The following is a 17,831-nucleotide window of genomic DNA, read 5'->3' as shown; positions in this document are numbered from 1 at the left end:
ATATAGAATGGTTAAAATACGAATAAACGAAAAAGAAACACGTAGCTCGTCTTACTCTCCGTGAGAAGAAAACGCGGCAACCCCAAAACGGCCTGATTGCCACGCTTTTAGCGAGCAGAAAACCTAATTCATCCCGAGAACGTTAATCCAGGCAACAACTTTGGCTATGAATCAATCAAGCCTGGCAGAAGGCAATTCAAAAACTCGACGTCGAGTATCTTCGAGGCAAAGGGGAACGAAGAATAGTGAAATTGACTCGTTAGACGCGCACGTCGAGGTAAGGCGTACAATACACGCGCGCACACGAGCGCACATCGCGCAGAATTCGTGAGAGTGTCAACCCACGCGAGACGCTCGAGAACGGGAAACGATGACGCTGGCTGATCTCAAAGGCATCCATCGATCGCGAGGCAGTCAACGGTTCGCGCAGTCCGACCGACTTTATGAGTTATAAGTCGGCCATCTTGCGAGAGCCATCACATATTCACGTGCGCGCATATGCGATGCACTGGCAATATGTAAGTGCCACATTCTGTTCTGGTGCACGCGTACAGTCTAATCTAAAAATTACGATCCCACCGACTGCGAGTCTGCGTCTTCGCGAAATCTTGCCGATTTTTAAGGGATCACTTCGTATCTTCGTCGAGTCTTCGTCATTTCGGCCGAACTCTTTGTTTATTTGTATAATTACTAGTCTAGCTGGTAGAAAAACGTCCTTGGTTCGAGATCAAACAAAAATGTGTACGCATGGGTCGAATAGGGAAAGGAACACCTACAATTTAGATCGCGATTACCGATCTTGCACAAAGATATCGTTTCGACTCTTCGTCGAGTCTTCGAAATTTCAGGCAGACTCTTTATTTATTTGTTTAACACGTTAAATGCCGCATCAGCCATATATGGCTGACAGGTCTCTTCGGTAAAAAACTAAAAAAATTCATTCCGAAGGTGAGATATCAAAGAAATTAAATATGGATAACAGTCGCGAGTTTCGATGAGGCTGCAAAAATAAGTGCTACAACAAATAATGGATCGTGCAGTTTCTGAATAAAAACGGGCTGGAAATAAAATTTCGGTCTCATTGGAATCATCATAAGTATTAATTTGACAGTACTATTCTACTATATACTATATACTATTCTACTTATTGTCAGTGTTAGCCACGAAAGTCTAGTATTGGTCTGAGAAGCACCAGGATAATCTCCACGCCTTCTTTGGCCTGTACGGTGACCTAATTTAAATATCATCGAACTACTGTGGGCGGTTTTGGAGAACAGAATAAGAAGCAGGTTTCCTCGTCCATCTTAAAAAAAAAACAACTGGAAGACATTTTGGTAGAACAATGGGATGACGGAGGCTATATTAATGGTAAATGGCGGCCTAACTCTGCATTAATGAACCAATATAATGCGTTTTATAGGTAACATTAACATTATTTTGTCCACCTCCTGTGCATCAGTGTGTGTGTGAAAGAATTAACAAATGATAGAAAACAAAAGGAATAATCGCGGTGGCTGGCCGCGATATTTAGGAGTGTGTTTGGAGGAAGCTAAGGAAGAAATGAATAATTCAGCTTGACAATGATATTTACTACCATTAGAAATGATTAACAATTCAAACAATTGTTGCGATCATAGAGACGGTGAAATTAAACACAAAAAATGTCAAAAGTTTGCAAATATCGAAGTTCGATAAAAAGTCTGAATCTAAATAATAATTGATTATTATTTAGATTGATTATTATTTAGCAAGGGATGACGCCGTTTATGCATTTAAATAAATATGCAAGAATAACATATCGAAGAGAACATTTTGTTTCCCCAACGATAAACTAAAATCTCACTGTATATAACAACGTAGTCGCTGTTGAAACGTTTTAATTCAATAACTGGCTTCAAAATGGAGACATCGCTATGGAGAACTTGAATCACGAATTCCTGACGGGCTGACAAACTCGTAGGAGAGAATGCCTACCGATAAACGCCCATGATAAGCCATTCCTGTACCGGATTGATCGATCAGAAGTCTGGCTCGATCTCGTATTAACTTTCTGTGTATTCTGGACTCTGGTCTTTTAACTGGGATCTCCTTCGAAAGCTAAGCAAAACTTATCGATCATCCGAATAAGAATCGTTCGCTTCTTACCGGATTGATTCATTTCTTATTAACATTTTGCGCTGGGCTGTGATCGATCGTAATTTTTTCTAAACATATAAAAGTTACGGAAGAAACCAAACAATGGAATAATTATTCACGAGACGAGAACGAACTCGTAACATGCGTTTTATTGACAGAGGTTTCGAACGATCAAGGTTCAACCTATCGATAGACCGTTTTTACATCAAGTCCTCGAAGCATTTGCTCGCCTTACAATTCATCGAGATTCTAAAAAAAAACTCTAGAAATCATCCGTTAAAGAACCTTGTTCGTTTCAGTGACAGAGATCGCTAACTCTTACATATTTCTATTATATTTCCACGTCAGCTTTCAAACAATCACTCGGGATACTTTGGTAAAACCACAAACGCGATCACAAGAAGCAATCGTCTCGATAACGGAAACAATGAATCCGTGACCGAATCGATCGAGAAAAGCGATTCCGTTAAATTTCCATTTGCTTTTCGTCGTTTACCGGCTCCCGATAAGACAGCAACGCGGAGCGCGAAGTTGATTTTGCGCCAAGTACAATTACGAATGCCAGCCAGTTACGGTTGTCAATTGTCTCTAGCCCAGCCCCGAATTCAATGCCAACCAATCGTCCCGCGTCCCGTTGTTGGCTCGTCTAACTATTTCGTCGAATACCGAGCGCCTTTAATTTCTCTTCGGCGAAGAGTCGCGCGAGTCCCGCCGCGAATAATAACGATTCGGGGAACTTGACGCGGCCGCTTCTCCTGTGTCCCCTGGATCCTCGAAAATCAGGGATCGCCCGTACCGGGCATCGGCGTTTCTTCGTTTCTGCTCGGAGCACCGCCCACGCGCTAATAGCTCCTTAGCCTCTGGCCGAGCAGAGGGCGAACTTCGGGGTACTATTACGCGCGAAACGATGCCCTGGTTGGCTATTAACGACTGGTAGCCCCGACGGTTCTAATTACTCGCCGCGTGGATCGCGGTTCGGGCGATTAGCGGCGAATCTAGATCAGAATTTGAATCATGTTTTGGGTATTCAGAACTGACACGATGCACTGACGAATTTAGGTCGGTATCCGGATGAGCGGTTCGGGAAGGGACTGCAGAATCTATGAAGCGTAGATCAGGATTCGAGAGCTTGGATCGGCTGGCACATTCAACGGTGAGATGCTACAGTGGGTAGAAAAAATACTGGCACACTCACTCTTCTATAAACATTTCACGTGTTCAAGTGGTATATTAACACATTCGGGACTGGCAGATATTTTACGTTTTTTACTACCCGGTTAGCCAAACCATGAGAGCGATGATCGTAATAACTAGCCCTATTTTCTTTATACGATTCATCAAGGAAGGTACTGAAATCCCCTGTTTAACCATTTGGCCTAGAACCACGAGTGAGACTCGTGGTAAGAAATTTAGGATATAAACAATAAGTACGAGTCCGACACGTGGTACTTCGTTCGGACTTTCTACCTTCCTGCTTACTATGGCCCGAACTACCTCACCTTTTGCTTAGCTTTACTATTTTATTTAAAATTTGTCATTCATGTGACAATACTGTGAACTAACGCTAAAAGTACAACAAGTGGAATCAGAAATGTATCCAAATCGAAATGCGTCAGTAAGCTGTTGACACCGTTCTTTTGCGCGGCTTGAATTTTATTTATTCTTTTCTTTTTATAACCGTGTGCCTCAAAGAGTTAACTCTAACGTCTTGCATTCCATGAACGTTTATTCTTCATTTACTTTTTATTTGAAGACCAACGAAACCCAACATAACAACAGCAGGGTACAAACGCTTTGCATTCTATAAATGCTATTCTATAAATGCTATTCTATAAATGCTATTCTATAAATGCTATTCTATAAATGCTATTCTATAAATGTTTATCGCAAAAGATGGATTCAAAGTGTAGAAGAGCAACATCCGTAAGAGAGAGACTTACCGTGATGATGTTGACCAGTCGCCGGATTCAGGAAGGTCGGCGGAAGCTGACTGCTGACCGACTTGGCCAATTCTCCTCCCGCCAGCCCGTAGATCGCCAATAGCTCTTCCATGGTGGACTCCGCGTACTCCCTAATACCCTCGTACGGTTTCCTTTCTTCGCAATCGGCCTCGCCGTCAGCGTCCTGTGCCCGATCATCCTCGAAAGGAGTATCGTCCAGACGGCCGGATTCCGCGTCCAGGATACCGCTGTCGCTCTTCTCCGACGAGTCCGAGTTTGGACTTCTGGCCTGGACAGTCAACGTGAAAAACATTCGCGTAACATTTCGTCCCATGTTACAAATAGTGAATGATCGCGTCGACTATCGAACAGAAACTGATATTACAAAGTGTGCTTACAGCTTGCTTAACATCATGTTTGTAAAGAATCTTAACCGTCGACCAAGGCGAAGAGTTATAATTAAGAAACATGGAAATGTATCGAGTACAATTACGAATGCCAGCCAGTCCGAACATCAATGCGACGCAGAAATAATACATTATCTAGTAGTAAATTTTATATTATCCATTTTATAGTATCGAATACATACCTCGGTGCCAGGCGAGTACACTTTCTGAGACCTCAGCTGCTCCAGGATGAACTTATGCCTGAGGGAGTCTCCGCTGTCGTCGTCAGCCTCGGACGAAGGAGGTCTAGTGGTGACGGATAGGTCCATGGGACTGACCTCGTTGTTGTTCAGCCTTTGCTTAGGCCTATCGTCGGCAGGTAACAGCATCGTCTTCCTTTCGTACTCGAGGATCTCGCTAGAGCTCTCCTCTATAGCCTCCAGTTCTTCGTCCTCTTTCTCGGATTCATCCGACACCTCCACCATGCGGCTGCTTATAGGTTTGAAGTTCTTTCGTTTGTTCCGCGGCTTCTGGATACTCGTGATTTGCAGCTGGGCCTGGGTCTCGTATTGGGAGTCGCTGTCCTGGTCCGCGGTTCCCCGTCGGGTCGTCGCGTAGTTGTACACCGAGTCGGAAAGCATCTCCGCTAATCAGAAGGGAACAGACGTCAACACTCAAGGAAGCGGAATTAACCTAACCTGTACTGAACATTTGAGAGGATAGGTGATTCTCCTACTAACACTTGACCAGTCGGTTCGGTTAAAATACGTGTTTAAAATTTTATGCGAACAGATGGGCGGGTATCAACCCTTCGGATCCGGATGATTCTCTACTTCTACAAGTTAGTCCTGCTGCTTCTAGAGATCGAGATCGCTTTCACGGAGAATTTGAGAGACTAATCGAGTTATTTTATTGTTGTCTTAAATCGACCTATTCCATTTAACTCTTGCGCAACGCGAAGGCCGCTCGCTTCCCGCAAATCAAATTTTAACATTAATTAGAATTCGAGCCAGGCAGGCGTTAATTGAACGTTCTAGTAATCGTCGGAGCACGGTAATTGCGATTCGACAAAATGGAGGGAAGCGCAACGCGATGCAAGGTGACTACCTTCGATCGTTTAGAAAATGGCGCGGGGTTGTTTCGGTGAAGCGTTAGTAAAGGAAGTGTCTTACTAGGGCCATATGGGCTGGTTACGGCGGACATCTCGATTCTCCTCGACCAGTCTGCTCTTCAATGCATTCTGCAACAAGAAAGAAACAACGAATGTTACACTGGAATCGTACGCTGGTTATATTTGCTGCAATCGGTAATTGAAGCTTATCACAGAATGTTCTGACTTGCGCGTGATTCCGTCGCATGTGATTCCACTTCGCGTAACTCTAAATTGCCTGACCCTGTTTTAATTCATTGGGCGAACTGTCCAAACTCGTCATCCTATTTACATTTAGAAAGAGTCTACAAATGTTGATGTTCTGTTAGATTCTTGTACAAATTTCCCAAATACTTTCGACGGAAACAACGACTCGGCGGAAGGAAGACGGAAATTCATGCCGGAAATTGTGTTTATCTATACTAATATTATAAAGCGATAAAGTTTGTTTATTTGTTTGTATGTAAATAAATAGATAATTATACATTGTATTTTAATAAATATAAATAAACAAACGTTTAATACGTACAATACTAGTTACGAATAATGCTTTCATTTTAAATACATCATTTCGATATTTAAAACAGTGTGATGATATAAGAAAAGAAACTTTATCGATGGTAAAACGTTATCATGACAAAGCACTTATTACAACAAGAAAAGATGTGAATTTGATATGAATGTAAATATATGCATCGCATATTTTGTATTTGCAATTGTAATTGTGTTTGTATTCGTACATTGGATTCCTTGTTAGTCAGCGTGTGTATACGAACGACACTCTAAACATTTTCTCCGTAGGTCTCGATTTATCCGGGCTGTCTCGGTCCCAACGAAGCCGGTTAACCGAGGTCCCACTATACAAGTACAATCCATCGAACCTGTACTCGAACCCTGAAGCTTTCGTTCGCGTTCAACCGGTCCATTTCACCCCGTCCCCAACGCCAATATCAAACAGCGACTCCTGTCTATCCAAACTTGATTTGCATCGTTCGAGAAAAATTGCGATTCCTCGTACAGCTGACGCGAGCACCGGAACGAGAAAAGAATATTCCCGGTTATCTATTTCTGTGTCAGTGCAAAAGTAGGTTACAGCAAGTTCAACGAAACCCCCAGATGGGCCCGTCACGCTGCCGAACGAACCGTCTACGTTTGCACCGCTGGAACGAGACGCGAGAACAAGGCGAAAACAAAGGCACGTCGCCGTAACAAAAGCTACGCTGATATACGAGCGCTGCTCGGTCAGCCGAGTAGACGGTCCCGCGATAAGGCGAAACGAGGGACAATTCGTTTCTCAGTTAGCGAAACGCCTTGTTTCGCGGCGCGGCGCTTCTCGGGACGCTGGAGGAAGCCAGCCATCGGCAGCGAAAAGGAGTCTCTCTGCGATTGCGAAATTAATGAGTACCCGGGGGTCGGTCATAGAACGGTAGTTTTTCAAAAAGATAGCGCGTTGACGTTCCGCACTACGATCTCTCGGCTGCACATCGCATCGTCGGAGTGCCTTTATATAAAGATAATTGAAATTATAATTTCGTTCCCTTTGAAAAGACTAGTCGTTCTTTTGATTTTAATATTTTGCATAAAAGAAGGAGCATAAAGGTAAATGAAACTACTCCAAGTGTAAGATAATTAAGGAATGCGAAGAGCAAAAATTAAGTAAAATGTTTTTTAATTTAACATGAAACTATTTCGAAACGAGACTTAATTTCAGCTTCTCTAGAAAACTGGAGGATAGTCACCGGCATCAAATTTAAGCAACACAAAGATAACAGTTGTATAATGATACAAATGTGTTGAATTTATATCCAACACGTGCCTCGTGAGTTCTGCATTTAAACATACCACACTAGATTCAATCTCATAAAACATTTCGGCATAAATAATACATTCGATTTCATTCCGAGATTCAGAGGTATAAGATCTTTTTTTCCGATAGACTTATTTTCGCAGGCACTGCAATTTCTAATTAAGCTAAACTAACTGCGCATGATTAATGTAACACTACCGCTTGTACAGACGTCAAAATAAGTATGATAAAATATGAAGAAATTTAATTTTTTTTTTTAATTGCCAGCGCTACCATCCTGCCCCTGGATATAACATCTTTAATTAAAGTACTGTCCGTTGCCAATTATTACCTTACACCATCGATTGGGTAGATTATTAATCCCGTCACGAAAAAATGACGTTGGTTTTGAATGGATAACATTGTCAAAGAACTTTTGTAGATTGACGACAGTGCTAAAATGCGATTATATCTTCCCTAAAGCAGGAGAAAGTAATTGCACTGACTTTTGTAATACATTTTCGTGAAAGGTCGAAGATCCATCAACTTTTAAAGATATCGCTCGATTACAACAAACGCAACTCTGGAAACACCAATACCAACACTTTATAACTATAAAACGGCGTCGTAATATTTAAATTCTACATTACTGAAATAAACTTGGACTCCGCGAAAATCGCGGACTGAATTTTGTTCTACATCTAATACAAGTACCAAGTTCGAAGAATCTTACGAAGGGTAAAGTTTCCAATTCGAAACGCTGTAAAGATTGTGCCAGTTTGTCCGGCGATGTGTTAACAGCTACGGACAAACCGGAGGAATCTAGTTAGCCCTGGGAGCAGCGCTTCTTTCCTTCCTCGGTTCATCACCAGTCATTTATTTCTGCCTGCTGATTGCTCCAGTCATCGCGTCCGACCCGTCAGCTCCCCCTATCGATTTGGATGACTCCGTCCGTGGAATCCGAAACACGCTGCCTAATTCGGCCTCAAAATCGTTAGTTCCGTTTTTGTCCGGTTCATTATCGGTTATTTATTTCCGCACTAAAACTGGCCCGCTAAGGGTCCTCGACGAATATGGCGACGCACCGGTTCAGTCGCGGAACAAGAAATTATTTTCCCCCAACGTCGCTCCGAAATTCCATCCCGTGGTTGCGCGGTGGGAACGTCTTCCGTTCTAAGTCCGAGAGATGACAGTTACCTTACGATTAGATACACTACCGCTCAAAAATATCCGGACGCTTGCTTCTGCTCTATAAAACATAGTTCGACTTTGTACGAAAAGTATTTAGACCGTTTCTATCAATTGTAATTATTATTGTCGTCTCTGCTGAGGTATCGTAGCATAATAGAATTAATTTTCACGTATAAAATTATATAATTAATACGCGGAAATACAAAGTCTAACGGAACGGTCTTAATGTTTAAAAGAATCTCACGACCTAGGATATACTAACGTGGAATTATCATTAGACCCACTTTATTTTTCTACAGAAACAGGCCTCGTAAAATTCCCACCGTTATGTTTTTACTTTTTTTTTTGTATCTTCGTTTAAAGAAAAGAAAACGCACGTTTCACCTACAACTTCGAGTTACTCGATCCATCGAAGACACCAGCCTGGCGCGACGAAGCATCACTGTCCATTCGAACCACAAAAGATAAATGTCACGTTTTACCGCCATTTGTGGAATACTCGTCACTCGCAGATTGTCGGTACGGGTCGTGCGAAACCGAAAGATTGCAACGAATATCGAAGGGTCGAGAAGGTCCACGGGCTAACGTCAATGCTGGCGGTTTAGGATCATCGATTAGGGCGAGACTAGGGTGGTCGGGGAGCCGGTGCACGCGAGTTGGCAGCGTTGACAAGTCGACAGGACTCGGCCCAAGTACCCGGCGAATTTCCCTAGTGGGCTCGGCGGAAGTTGAACGCGATTGGAGCGCGCGCGCTAGGCGGGCCACGTGACTCCTTCGAAGCGAGGACACAAGAAGCCTCCACGATGGGGATGTACGCGAGTGGACGATATGTCCGAGTTGGGACCGGGCTATTTTTTTGCCGACTGTACACAGAAGGGATAATTAACATCTGTTACAGTACGTACAGCGAGCGGGCCGCCCCGTTTCACCCCCACCACCGGCCACGGGGCGGACCTTGAATACATTATCACCCTGTTTGCACATGAACGTACGTACACCAGAGACCGTCGAATCGGAGTGCAGCGCGATCGACCCTGAACAATGGGACCGGACCGTCTTTGTCGCGCTCCAAGAGGAAGAGGAATCGGCAGGATATTTCCTTTTGGCGAAACGGAGTTCGTCCTTTGGAAATGTTTGACACGCTTCGTCTGCAACCACTTTGTGGATGAACGCCATTAACGCTAAGGCTGCCAACGGTAAAGACGGACCTGTTATATGTGTATGCTACGATATCTTTGAAATTAAGGGGAGGGGGTTGTAAACAAATTGATGAATAAAAGTAATTATCCATTTCGATAGATGTCACTGAAAATTGCCGCGAAAGCATTGTTAACGTTTGTATTATTTTTTTTTTTAAAGTTCTAAATATATCAATCAAAATGACTGATTTGTTATTTTTAGTGCTAAGTAATAGAATATTCCGTGATGTATGTATCAAATGGTCTGCACTGCTTTCGTGGGTTAAATTGTGGATATTACTAATACACGTAATTATTATGCATGCGTGGAGCAATAATCACGCAAAAATATGCGAAATGTATGGTTTAGTAAAAAATTCTATGGTTCAAATTTAACGTGGAATGTAGATGCTTCTGGGTAAATCTGAAGAATAAATAATACGTGAGCAATGAATTAAATAATGTTATCTGTCGAAGATCAGTAGTTCCAGTGAACCTGTGCGGAATAACAAAAATTGAATATGGCGTTGCATTAAAACCAGATGTCTCTTAGCAACATCGAAGAATAAATCACGTATTAAGGACAAAGTAAATAAATAGTGTATGGAGGTAACCTAACCTCACTTAATACCGTCAGTGTATGTCAATAGATACTTAACCTCTCCAAGGATAGTGACACGTATGTGTACGTTCAGTTCTCAAATTGTTTTGAACATTATAACATGTGCGAAAAGCTATTAAATTTGTGAATAAATTGTCATAAATAATCATAAATAATCATAAATAATCATAAATATAAAAGATACTTTCATTTTTAAAATAATTACGTTAAATTTGATGATGCAATAGAATTCTCGAACCCACAATTTGTATCTATTTGAAGCACGTGAAGGTTTAACATTTTTAAATCTTATTGCTATGTCTTTTTCTTTTTTATTCAAGCGCAGAGACGTTGTATCAACTACAACACTAAATTACTGCTACGTCAACGCGAACCATCAAGAAGCTAAATGTGGGAACTACGGATGCATTAAGAATGGAGACAGACGGAGCAAATAAAGTACTTTTCTTGCTCCTATGTCGTCTCGCTAGTCAGCTTACCATCTTCAACAGAACACGGAACTCGGTATTCGATCGCTTCAATTGAATACTTTCTTACTAATAACAATAGGTAACAACAAGATTTAATGGTAGTTTAAAACCCGGCAATTCACACGGAGTAGATATTGCCACCTCAAGGAATTCTACTTGTTTCGCAATTCCACTAAATAGTCGATTTTGATGATAGTTTAAAATCTCGACAGTTTATTTATTATAAATCAAATGCTTCCTTCGTCAAGGCCAAGACTCGACGATTTATCTGGATCAATTGCTTCTCGTAATTGAGCCTAGTTCTTTCTGTAATTCCTAGAAAACGGTGGAAATGACGATTGACGAGCTTTTCCAGAGCGACGCGAAAATAGAGATGGAGGATCGTCCAGATGGAATTTCCGGTCCAGATCGGGCTCCCTCGAGCTATCCTCGTCTCGGGCTTGGTTCCCTCGCAGGGGTTACTTCTTTTCGCGTGGCCGTTTTTTCGTCGCAGCGCGTTTTGTCGCGCGAATTCGAGAAAAAGAGAAATTCCCGGCCGGTTGGCCTAGATTCTTGAGGCGCCGGTCTCGAACTCGCCGAGAATAAAGACGGAACCACGCGTGGAAACTCCCCGCGGCGGGAAACCTTGAAATTCTTCGAGCTATTATTCGAGGTGCGCAAAAAGCTCGACATGCCGCTAATGATTCAATTCCAGTCGGACTGCCCGATTAGAAAAAAGCTCGCAAACAATCCGCGCGCTGCGCCTCGGCGATGATGAATTCAGCTTGATCACCGTGAAAGGAGGAGCTAGTTAGGGACGGTGGATGAAAATTGAGACATTTTTCCTAAACCGGTTATAGAATCCTTCGCGTAAGATTCGAGTTCCAAGTGAACACTATAGGCTATCGCGGATTTGGAACTCTGGGAAGCCTAATTTTGATAAAGACTAGTACTTGGGCTTGACTTTGTTTAGTAACCATCGTTGAGGGTCTTCGATGAGAAGTGTTCAACAGATTGGAGGTTCTCTTACTGCTGGGAGACTACTTATAACTTCAGCAAAGATGAAATGTAATTTTTTAGTGTATGTGCACTTATGCAAAATCAAGTAACAATGTCGTTACGTATATTTCCTATATTAGTGCACGCCGTAAACACATATCAACCTTGGTAAACTCTTTTTCGATGAGAAATATTATAGATCCTTTCATTATTACATATTATACAACATTCAAAATTTGTATGTCCAATTCAAAGGATGACCCTGTGAGTTTCGATTTTAACCGCTGAAATTTGATATACCAGTGTCCTAAAAGTTCACATCCGAATAAAAGAAATCTACATAACTCATCAGCCTCGAACTATCAACTCGAAACAAACCAGATCCTCGTTTCTTCCTAATATAAATGTCTCCACAACTTTGGTAAATCATCTCTTTGGTAATTGGTTCGAGATCGATCCAATACCGACCGATCCGATAAACGACAAGAAACTGTCGAAGGTATCTAGTAGACCAGACCCGTAAATTGATATTGAGTCGAATCAGGGCGCGAGGCGTCCCAGTCCTCTGGGACCCGATCAGAGGTCAACGTTCTTGGACGAAAAGGATCATTAAGACCTCGAGAAACGATTGACCACGAATTCTGGCAAGTCGAACGGAACCAGAAGAGACAGCAGTCGGCCCCCGAGAGGCCGTGTGGGGCTGCCACTCGACATAGCTCGGCGCTGATGCCGATACCAGGAGGAAAACAAAAAAGCAGGCGACGTACGTTCGTCAAACACTTGAATGTAATGTTGCCAGGCCTGGGGCTGGAGGAGCCTCGTGTGGCTTTTCAAGTGTCTGCCAGAATACCGGCGGATTATTCAAATTCGCCAGGAACGGCTTAAAATATTAGGTCGCCGCGGAAGTTTTGTCCGTCGGTGTACACAAAACTGGAATCGAATTTTTAGAAATACCTTACGTTTGGAATTAAATGTCACGTGTGTTTGCCATTTGCTTAGGAGACTTCACCGTTCTACGCAACGGACATTTTCGTTGTATGAATTTCTAGGATTACTGGTAAGGGTAGTTTGTAAAGCAATACATCGTCTTCAGGTATTTATAGGTACACGGTTGTCGTGTGAATATTATTTTAAGACTGGCTACGTGAAGATATGAAATAAGTATTTGACGAAACTTTTGGGGTCACAAGTATGCAGGAGAATGTCGCTAGTTCCCAACACATTACAACTGCTATTTAGAGTACTGGTAATCCTGGCAATGGTGATCTGCAAAGTCTACTCACGATTGTGATATATAGGGATTTCGTTTTCACTCATAGAACACCTGAACATCTCTCATCTTTTTCTTGAGCAAAAGTAAATTTCTGTCACGTTTACAACTACCAATACCCCAAATTTCTATTTAAACCACTATCAGTCCTAGCAATGAGAATAACCAGTCTCATAAATATCTCTCATTCGCTTTCAGCAATTTCAAACTTTCATTCTCCCATGGTTACGAATCAAACAGATCTAAAACTCGGTAGATCAGATCCCAGGATCCCTAGAGTCATCAGCCGTCCACAGCTCCAGAATCGAAGCTCCTCCTCAAAGTGCACTGTTATCTCACCGTTTCTGAAGTCACTGTACCACCGCGTCGCAGTTCGAAGCTACCATATCGCTAAACTGCTGACATCAATCATCTCTCCATTACTCCGGCGCGTTCAAACGGTATTCAAAGCTGTCTGAATACCGTCAGAGGCGATCTCTCTCTGCCGGACAGGGTCGAGCACAGGCTCGCCGGCAAGTGCAACAGTCTCCCCCGCGAAAGTCTTGATCTCGAGGCACTGTCGAGTCGAAGGTTCGCGCATCCCGCCGGACACGGGCGTCAGCGTGTGCATAGAAGTGATCGCAGGGCTCCGGGAGCCAACCGACGGACGGATAGGAGAGACGGGAGTGCCGCCGCTAGAAAGAGCCGGAATGTGTTCATAAGATATGGTGTGAAACGCGAGAGCCAGAGATTAAAGAATGAAAAACATAGAATTCTGAGAACTGGTTGAAGTCATAATATTCGTAATTTCAAGCTGCGCCTTGTGGCGACCGTCTTCTACGTCGTTGAAATTAATGTGAACGGATATAAAATTCCCCTACCCGGCATTGCTCCAGCGGTGGTGGTACTCACCGCCGCGTTTGTGTTCCCTCCTCTTGTTCTCGCTTTCCTCCGGCGCGTCTCCGTTGCGTACGACAAGTGGAGAACGTTTAACGCTCGAGCGGCGTGCAAATAAATTCGATGCCGTGACCGTGGCGAGAGGAACAGTGTTTACCGTCAATATTTGAATTTCGCGGATGTCGAAAGGATTACAGGACATCGAGCCGCAACGGGGAAGTCAGTCGATGCGTGTTCCCGTTGCGGAATAATTACAGGTGTCGTCCGGGGACCGCAATTAGTGTTTCTCGGATGAAAATCGTGGAACTTTTGGTCGGAATGACGTAGTTTTGAGATTCTTGCGGGAGATCGTAGGCGAATGTTCCCAGAGTAGCGAAGAATTACAGAGAATGGACCAAGACATTTTTAAGTCTGAAAACAGAGCAGGATAACTTAAAAAACGGATGTAAGATTGGTGGCTTTAAATCTAGGAAAAATGATGATCGCTATGTAGGACGTACAGGTTATCTCGCAGCGATGGTGGAGAATTTCAAATTTCGAAAATGTGCTGGAATCTTCCAGGAGCAACAGCTGAGGTATGGAAAAATCTTGAGAATGAAATAAATTTGAAACGTTGTTAGTCATTCGATGTAGCAATAAAGATGTGTATGAAATAATGACGAAAGGGACGATAAAAGACTTTGGAGGTTGGCAATTAAAAATGCAGGAAAATAACGGTAGAAGATGAGAAGGAAGAGAAAAGCTCACAGAAGAAATTTCAGGAAATTGACCCAATCGATAGAATTTTCGCTGGTGAGTAATCTCTATTCAAATGAACGACTTGGATCAGAACCCGTCAGAGGATAGGGAAACAGAGCCGCGAAGAGAAAAGAGGAAGGGTAATAGAGGGAGAGATAGAAAAGAAGGGGAACGCTTCGAAGAGGACGTGTCTCGTTTACGGGGATTAGGATAAAGCTTCGCTTCGTAGGTTCCCTTCTCGCATCCTTTTCTTTTTCACGGCTGCTTTTTATCTGACCAGCCTCCTTCTGTCTCTCTTCCTCTTGGCATTCTAGCCTCTGCAGTGTTCCACGTAAAATGCCTCGAATGCCGGCGGCGCGCCGTTAAAAATAGAGCACGCAACGACTTACTAATCTGGTTAGGGCTACTTAGCGTAACTCCAACTATTTAGACCTGGATATGGTTACGGTAGTTAGGCCGCCTCTATCGGCTCTAAGTAGACCCACCAGGGGCCAGCTCACCTCCTCTTCCTCCTCCTCCTCCTCCTCCTCTTCTTCTTCTTCGTGTCCGTTTCACAAAACGCGCTAAAACGTCTTAATGGCCAGTTGACTACTCGCACGGAAAAACGGTCTTTTTCTTCCTCTCTCGCGTGTTTGTTTCCCGAAAAGGGATTCTCGATGCACGAGGTCGACGTTGAAGGTTGACCCATTCACGGTTCGACGAAGCGACAGAGGAGGGGTTCACCTTTTTCAGGATCAGTTATGTTTAATCGAGGCTTGTTTGTTGCGGTCGCTGATTCCGCCGTAGCGAGGAGAGGCACGTTGGCAACCTTCAAGGCTAATTAACGAGCGTGCGCCAAGTAATTAATCGAGTCCTCCTGTCTGCAAGGAGACGTGCTGACAGAGAACGCTTCCTCTCGGAACGGCGCATTCGATTTCTCTGCGCGTGTACACTGCGGGAAATTTGGAATCGTTGAGAGACACTTTCTTCTACGAGTAACGGAAGTTGCGAAGTTTCACTTTCGGTTTGCGATAGACCGATTCAAGCCTGAGCTGTGTCTGTGGTGCTTTACTTTCGATGTACACATACCGGGTCTGAATTATATCGTGGTTAAACCGCGGATTTTTATGCGTTCATAGGAAATTTGAATGTGCAAGAACCTACAAAATGCAAATAATCGCTAATAGAATTCACCTAAACTTACCAGACACGGTTGCAATTCCGTATTCCTTCCTCAAAATGGATCGAGAAATCGAGAAATTCTAGCGCACATCGAGGACGCGAACATCGAATGAATTTGAGTAATAGAAAATACTGCAACAGGGTCACGATACTCCGAACATGTCATAAAAGTGAACCGATATCTACTACACCACCAGAGATTACTTAAACTTATTATTAATAATAGCACTCCGGTAATTCTTCAACAAAAATCTTGTTCAGATTTCGAAATTAAAAAGCGGTAGCGCACAGAGAGAGATCATGAACATCGAATGATTCGAGTGACCTTCTCGGAAAATATTGGAGCGGAATTACCCCTTCGGAAACACACCCCCTCCATTACCAGAGGCGACCTACAAAATAGCTGGACCAATCCTGCTGCGTTGTTTTCCGGCAGAAAGAAGCGAAATAAAATAAAAAGGAATTCGATCGACCGTTCCCGAATGGAAAATTTCGGCGTCGAATCGCACGGGGGTACCAGTGCTTGCGAGATATGGGCACACGTGCTCGCGCAGCCGTCGCGCGACCCCTCCTGATCTCGGCGAAAACGAGATTTCGAAAATCCGTTATTTAAATAAGCCGAGCGAGGGTCCCCGGGGGTACGAGGCACAGAAAAGAGGCAAGAAGACGAAACGGGGACGCAGAGAAAGCGGGCCGGAATGATTTTATAAAATTAATAGTAAAGGGTAGCTCTCTCCGCGTCGCTATTATGCGCGTATGCAAATACGACGGAAGGGGTGGACCGGGTCACGGATGGATTCGTAGATCGAACGGGGCTGTCGAGGGACAGAGGGGTTTGTGTTTCTGCGACGAGAAGAGGCAGGGAGAGAGGGACGGCCGCGGCCGTGCAGGCTGCTAGGCATTAAAACTTCCGAGATTTATAGTGCCACGGACTGGTCTGGCCTCGCTCGATTCGGGGTAGCTTCTACTAAAAAGAGGGGGGGCCATATTGCTGGTAACGAGCAAAGAAGGGGCGGACTATCCGGGGATGCGTAATATTTCGTCCCGAGGAGTTTAATGCGCAGCTACGGGGCGACTTGTGTGATCCAGAGTCCTGGAAGGGACTCTTGAGAGAGGGGAGAGTATTTTTGGAATTGTTTTGGGCCATTCTCAGGTTCGATAACGATCTTCCAAATAGGTTTGACATTAATACAAAGTGGACAAATTTGAGTCATTGGGCTGTTAACTCTCTGTGGGTTGAGTTCTTTTCTTTCTGAGCAGAACTTGTAAGGCGTTTACTTCGACACGTTAAGTTGAAGATGCTGTCAACAGTCGTCGATATTGTTATTGGTTATCGGAGACATTATACAGGGTGTTCGGTAACTGGCGGTACAAGCGAAAAGGAACTGATTCTACATGAAAAAATAAGCCGTAAATATAGAATAAAAATTTGTCATGCGAGGCTTTGTTTTCGAGAACATCGACTTTGAATTTTCACGTAACGTGAAAATGGAACAATGAATTTACAGGTGAATGCTAAATATAGATAATAATTGTTCGAATTTCATCCTTCGCGAGCTGAATCCAAGTCCAAGGGAACAGTAGACGCGTACAGAGGGAACGTATCTTATGCTCCCATCTTTTCCATGTTTCATTGGCGTTCATCAGCCTCGAACACCAATTAGAGGCAGCCTGTAAACGTTACACTTGCCAAGCGAAACGATTGGCGCTTCCAGCGGGGTCTCTTTTTATGGACGAAACGTCTCCTCGGGCCGAAGAAACGCGCGGAGCCTGAATGCTCGCTTTCTTCGGCAACTGGCAACACGATCGTTTTCTTCGCGAGCCACTCTGGTGTCAGACCGACCATATTTCAGCTCGTCCCGCGAGCTACGATCCCATTGAATTTCCGTCGACCGCCGGAACTTGCAACTGTTCGCTCAGAACTCGTAAAAAGATGCTCGCGAGAAGGA

General features: G+C 43.6%; 1 protein-coding gene across 2 annotated transcripts in view; it reads right to left on the bottom strand.

Moving 5' to 3' along the window:
* Positions 1-17,831, bottom strand: part of LOC128874324 (uncharacterized) — a 125,436-nt gene that overhangs the window by 71,023 nt on the left and 36,582 nt on the right. For both annotated transcript variants that reach the window (XM_054118960.1, XM_054118961.1), the window contains 3 exons: positions 5,635-5,702; positions 4,666-5,108; positions 4,077-4,365 (listed from right to left, as the gene is read on the bottom strand). In XM_054118960.1, coding sequence (XP_053974935.1) covers positions 4,077-4,365; positions 4,666-5,108; positions 5,635-5,665 — 763 coding nt within the window. In that variant the 5' untranslated portion in view covers positions 5,666-5,702. The remainder of the gene's footprint in view (positions 1-4,076; positions 4,366-4,665; positions 5,109-5,634; positions 5,703-17,831) is intronic.

Source organism: Hylaeus volcanicus, chromosome 3 (genome assembly GCF_026283585.1).
Source record: "Hylaeus volcanicus isolate JK05 chromosome 3, UHH_iyHylVolc1.0_haploid, whole genome shotgun sequence".
NCBI lineage: Eukaryota > Metazoa > Arthropoda > Insecta > Hymenoptera > Colletidae > Hylaeus > Hylaeus volcanicus.
Note: the sequence above shows the minus strand (reverse complement) of the source record. Positions and strands in the feature narration are given on the sequence as shown.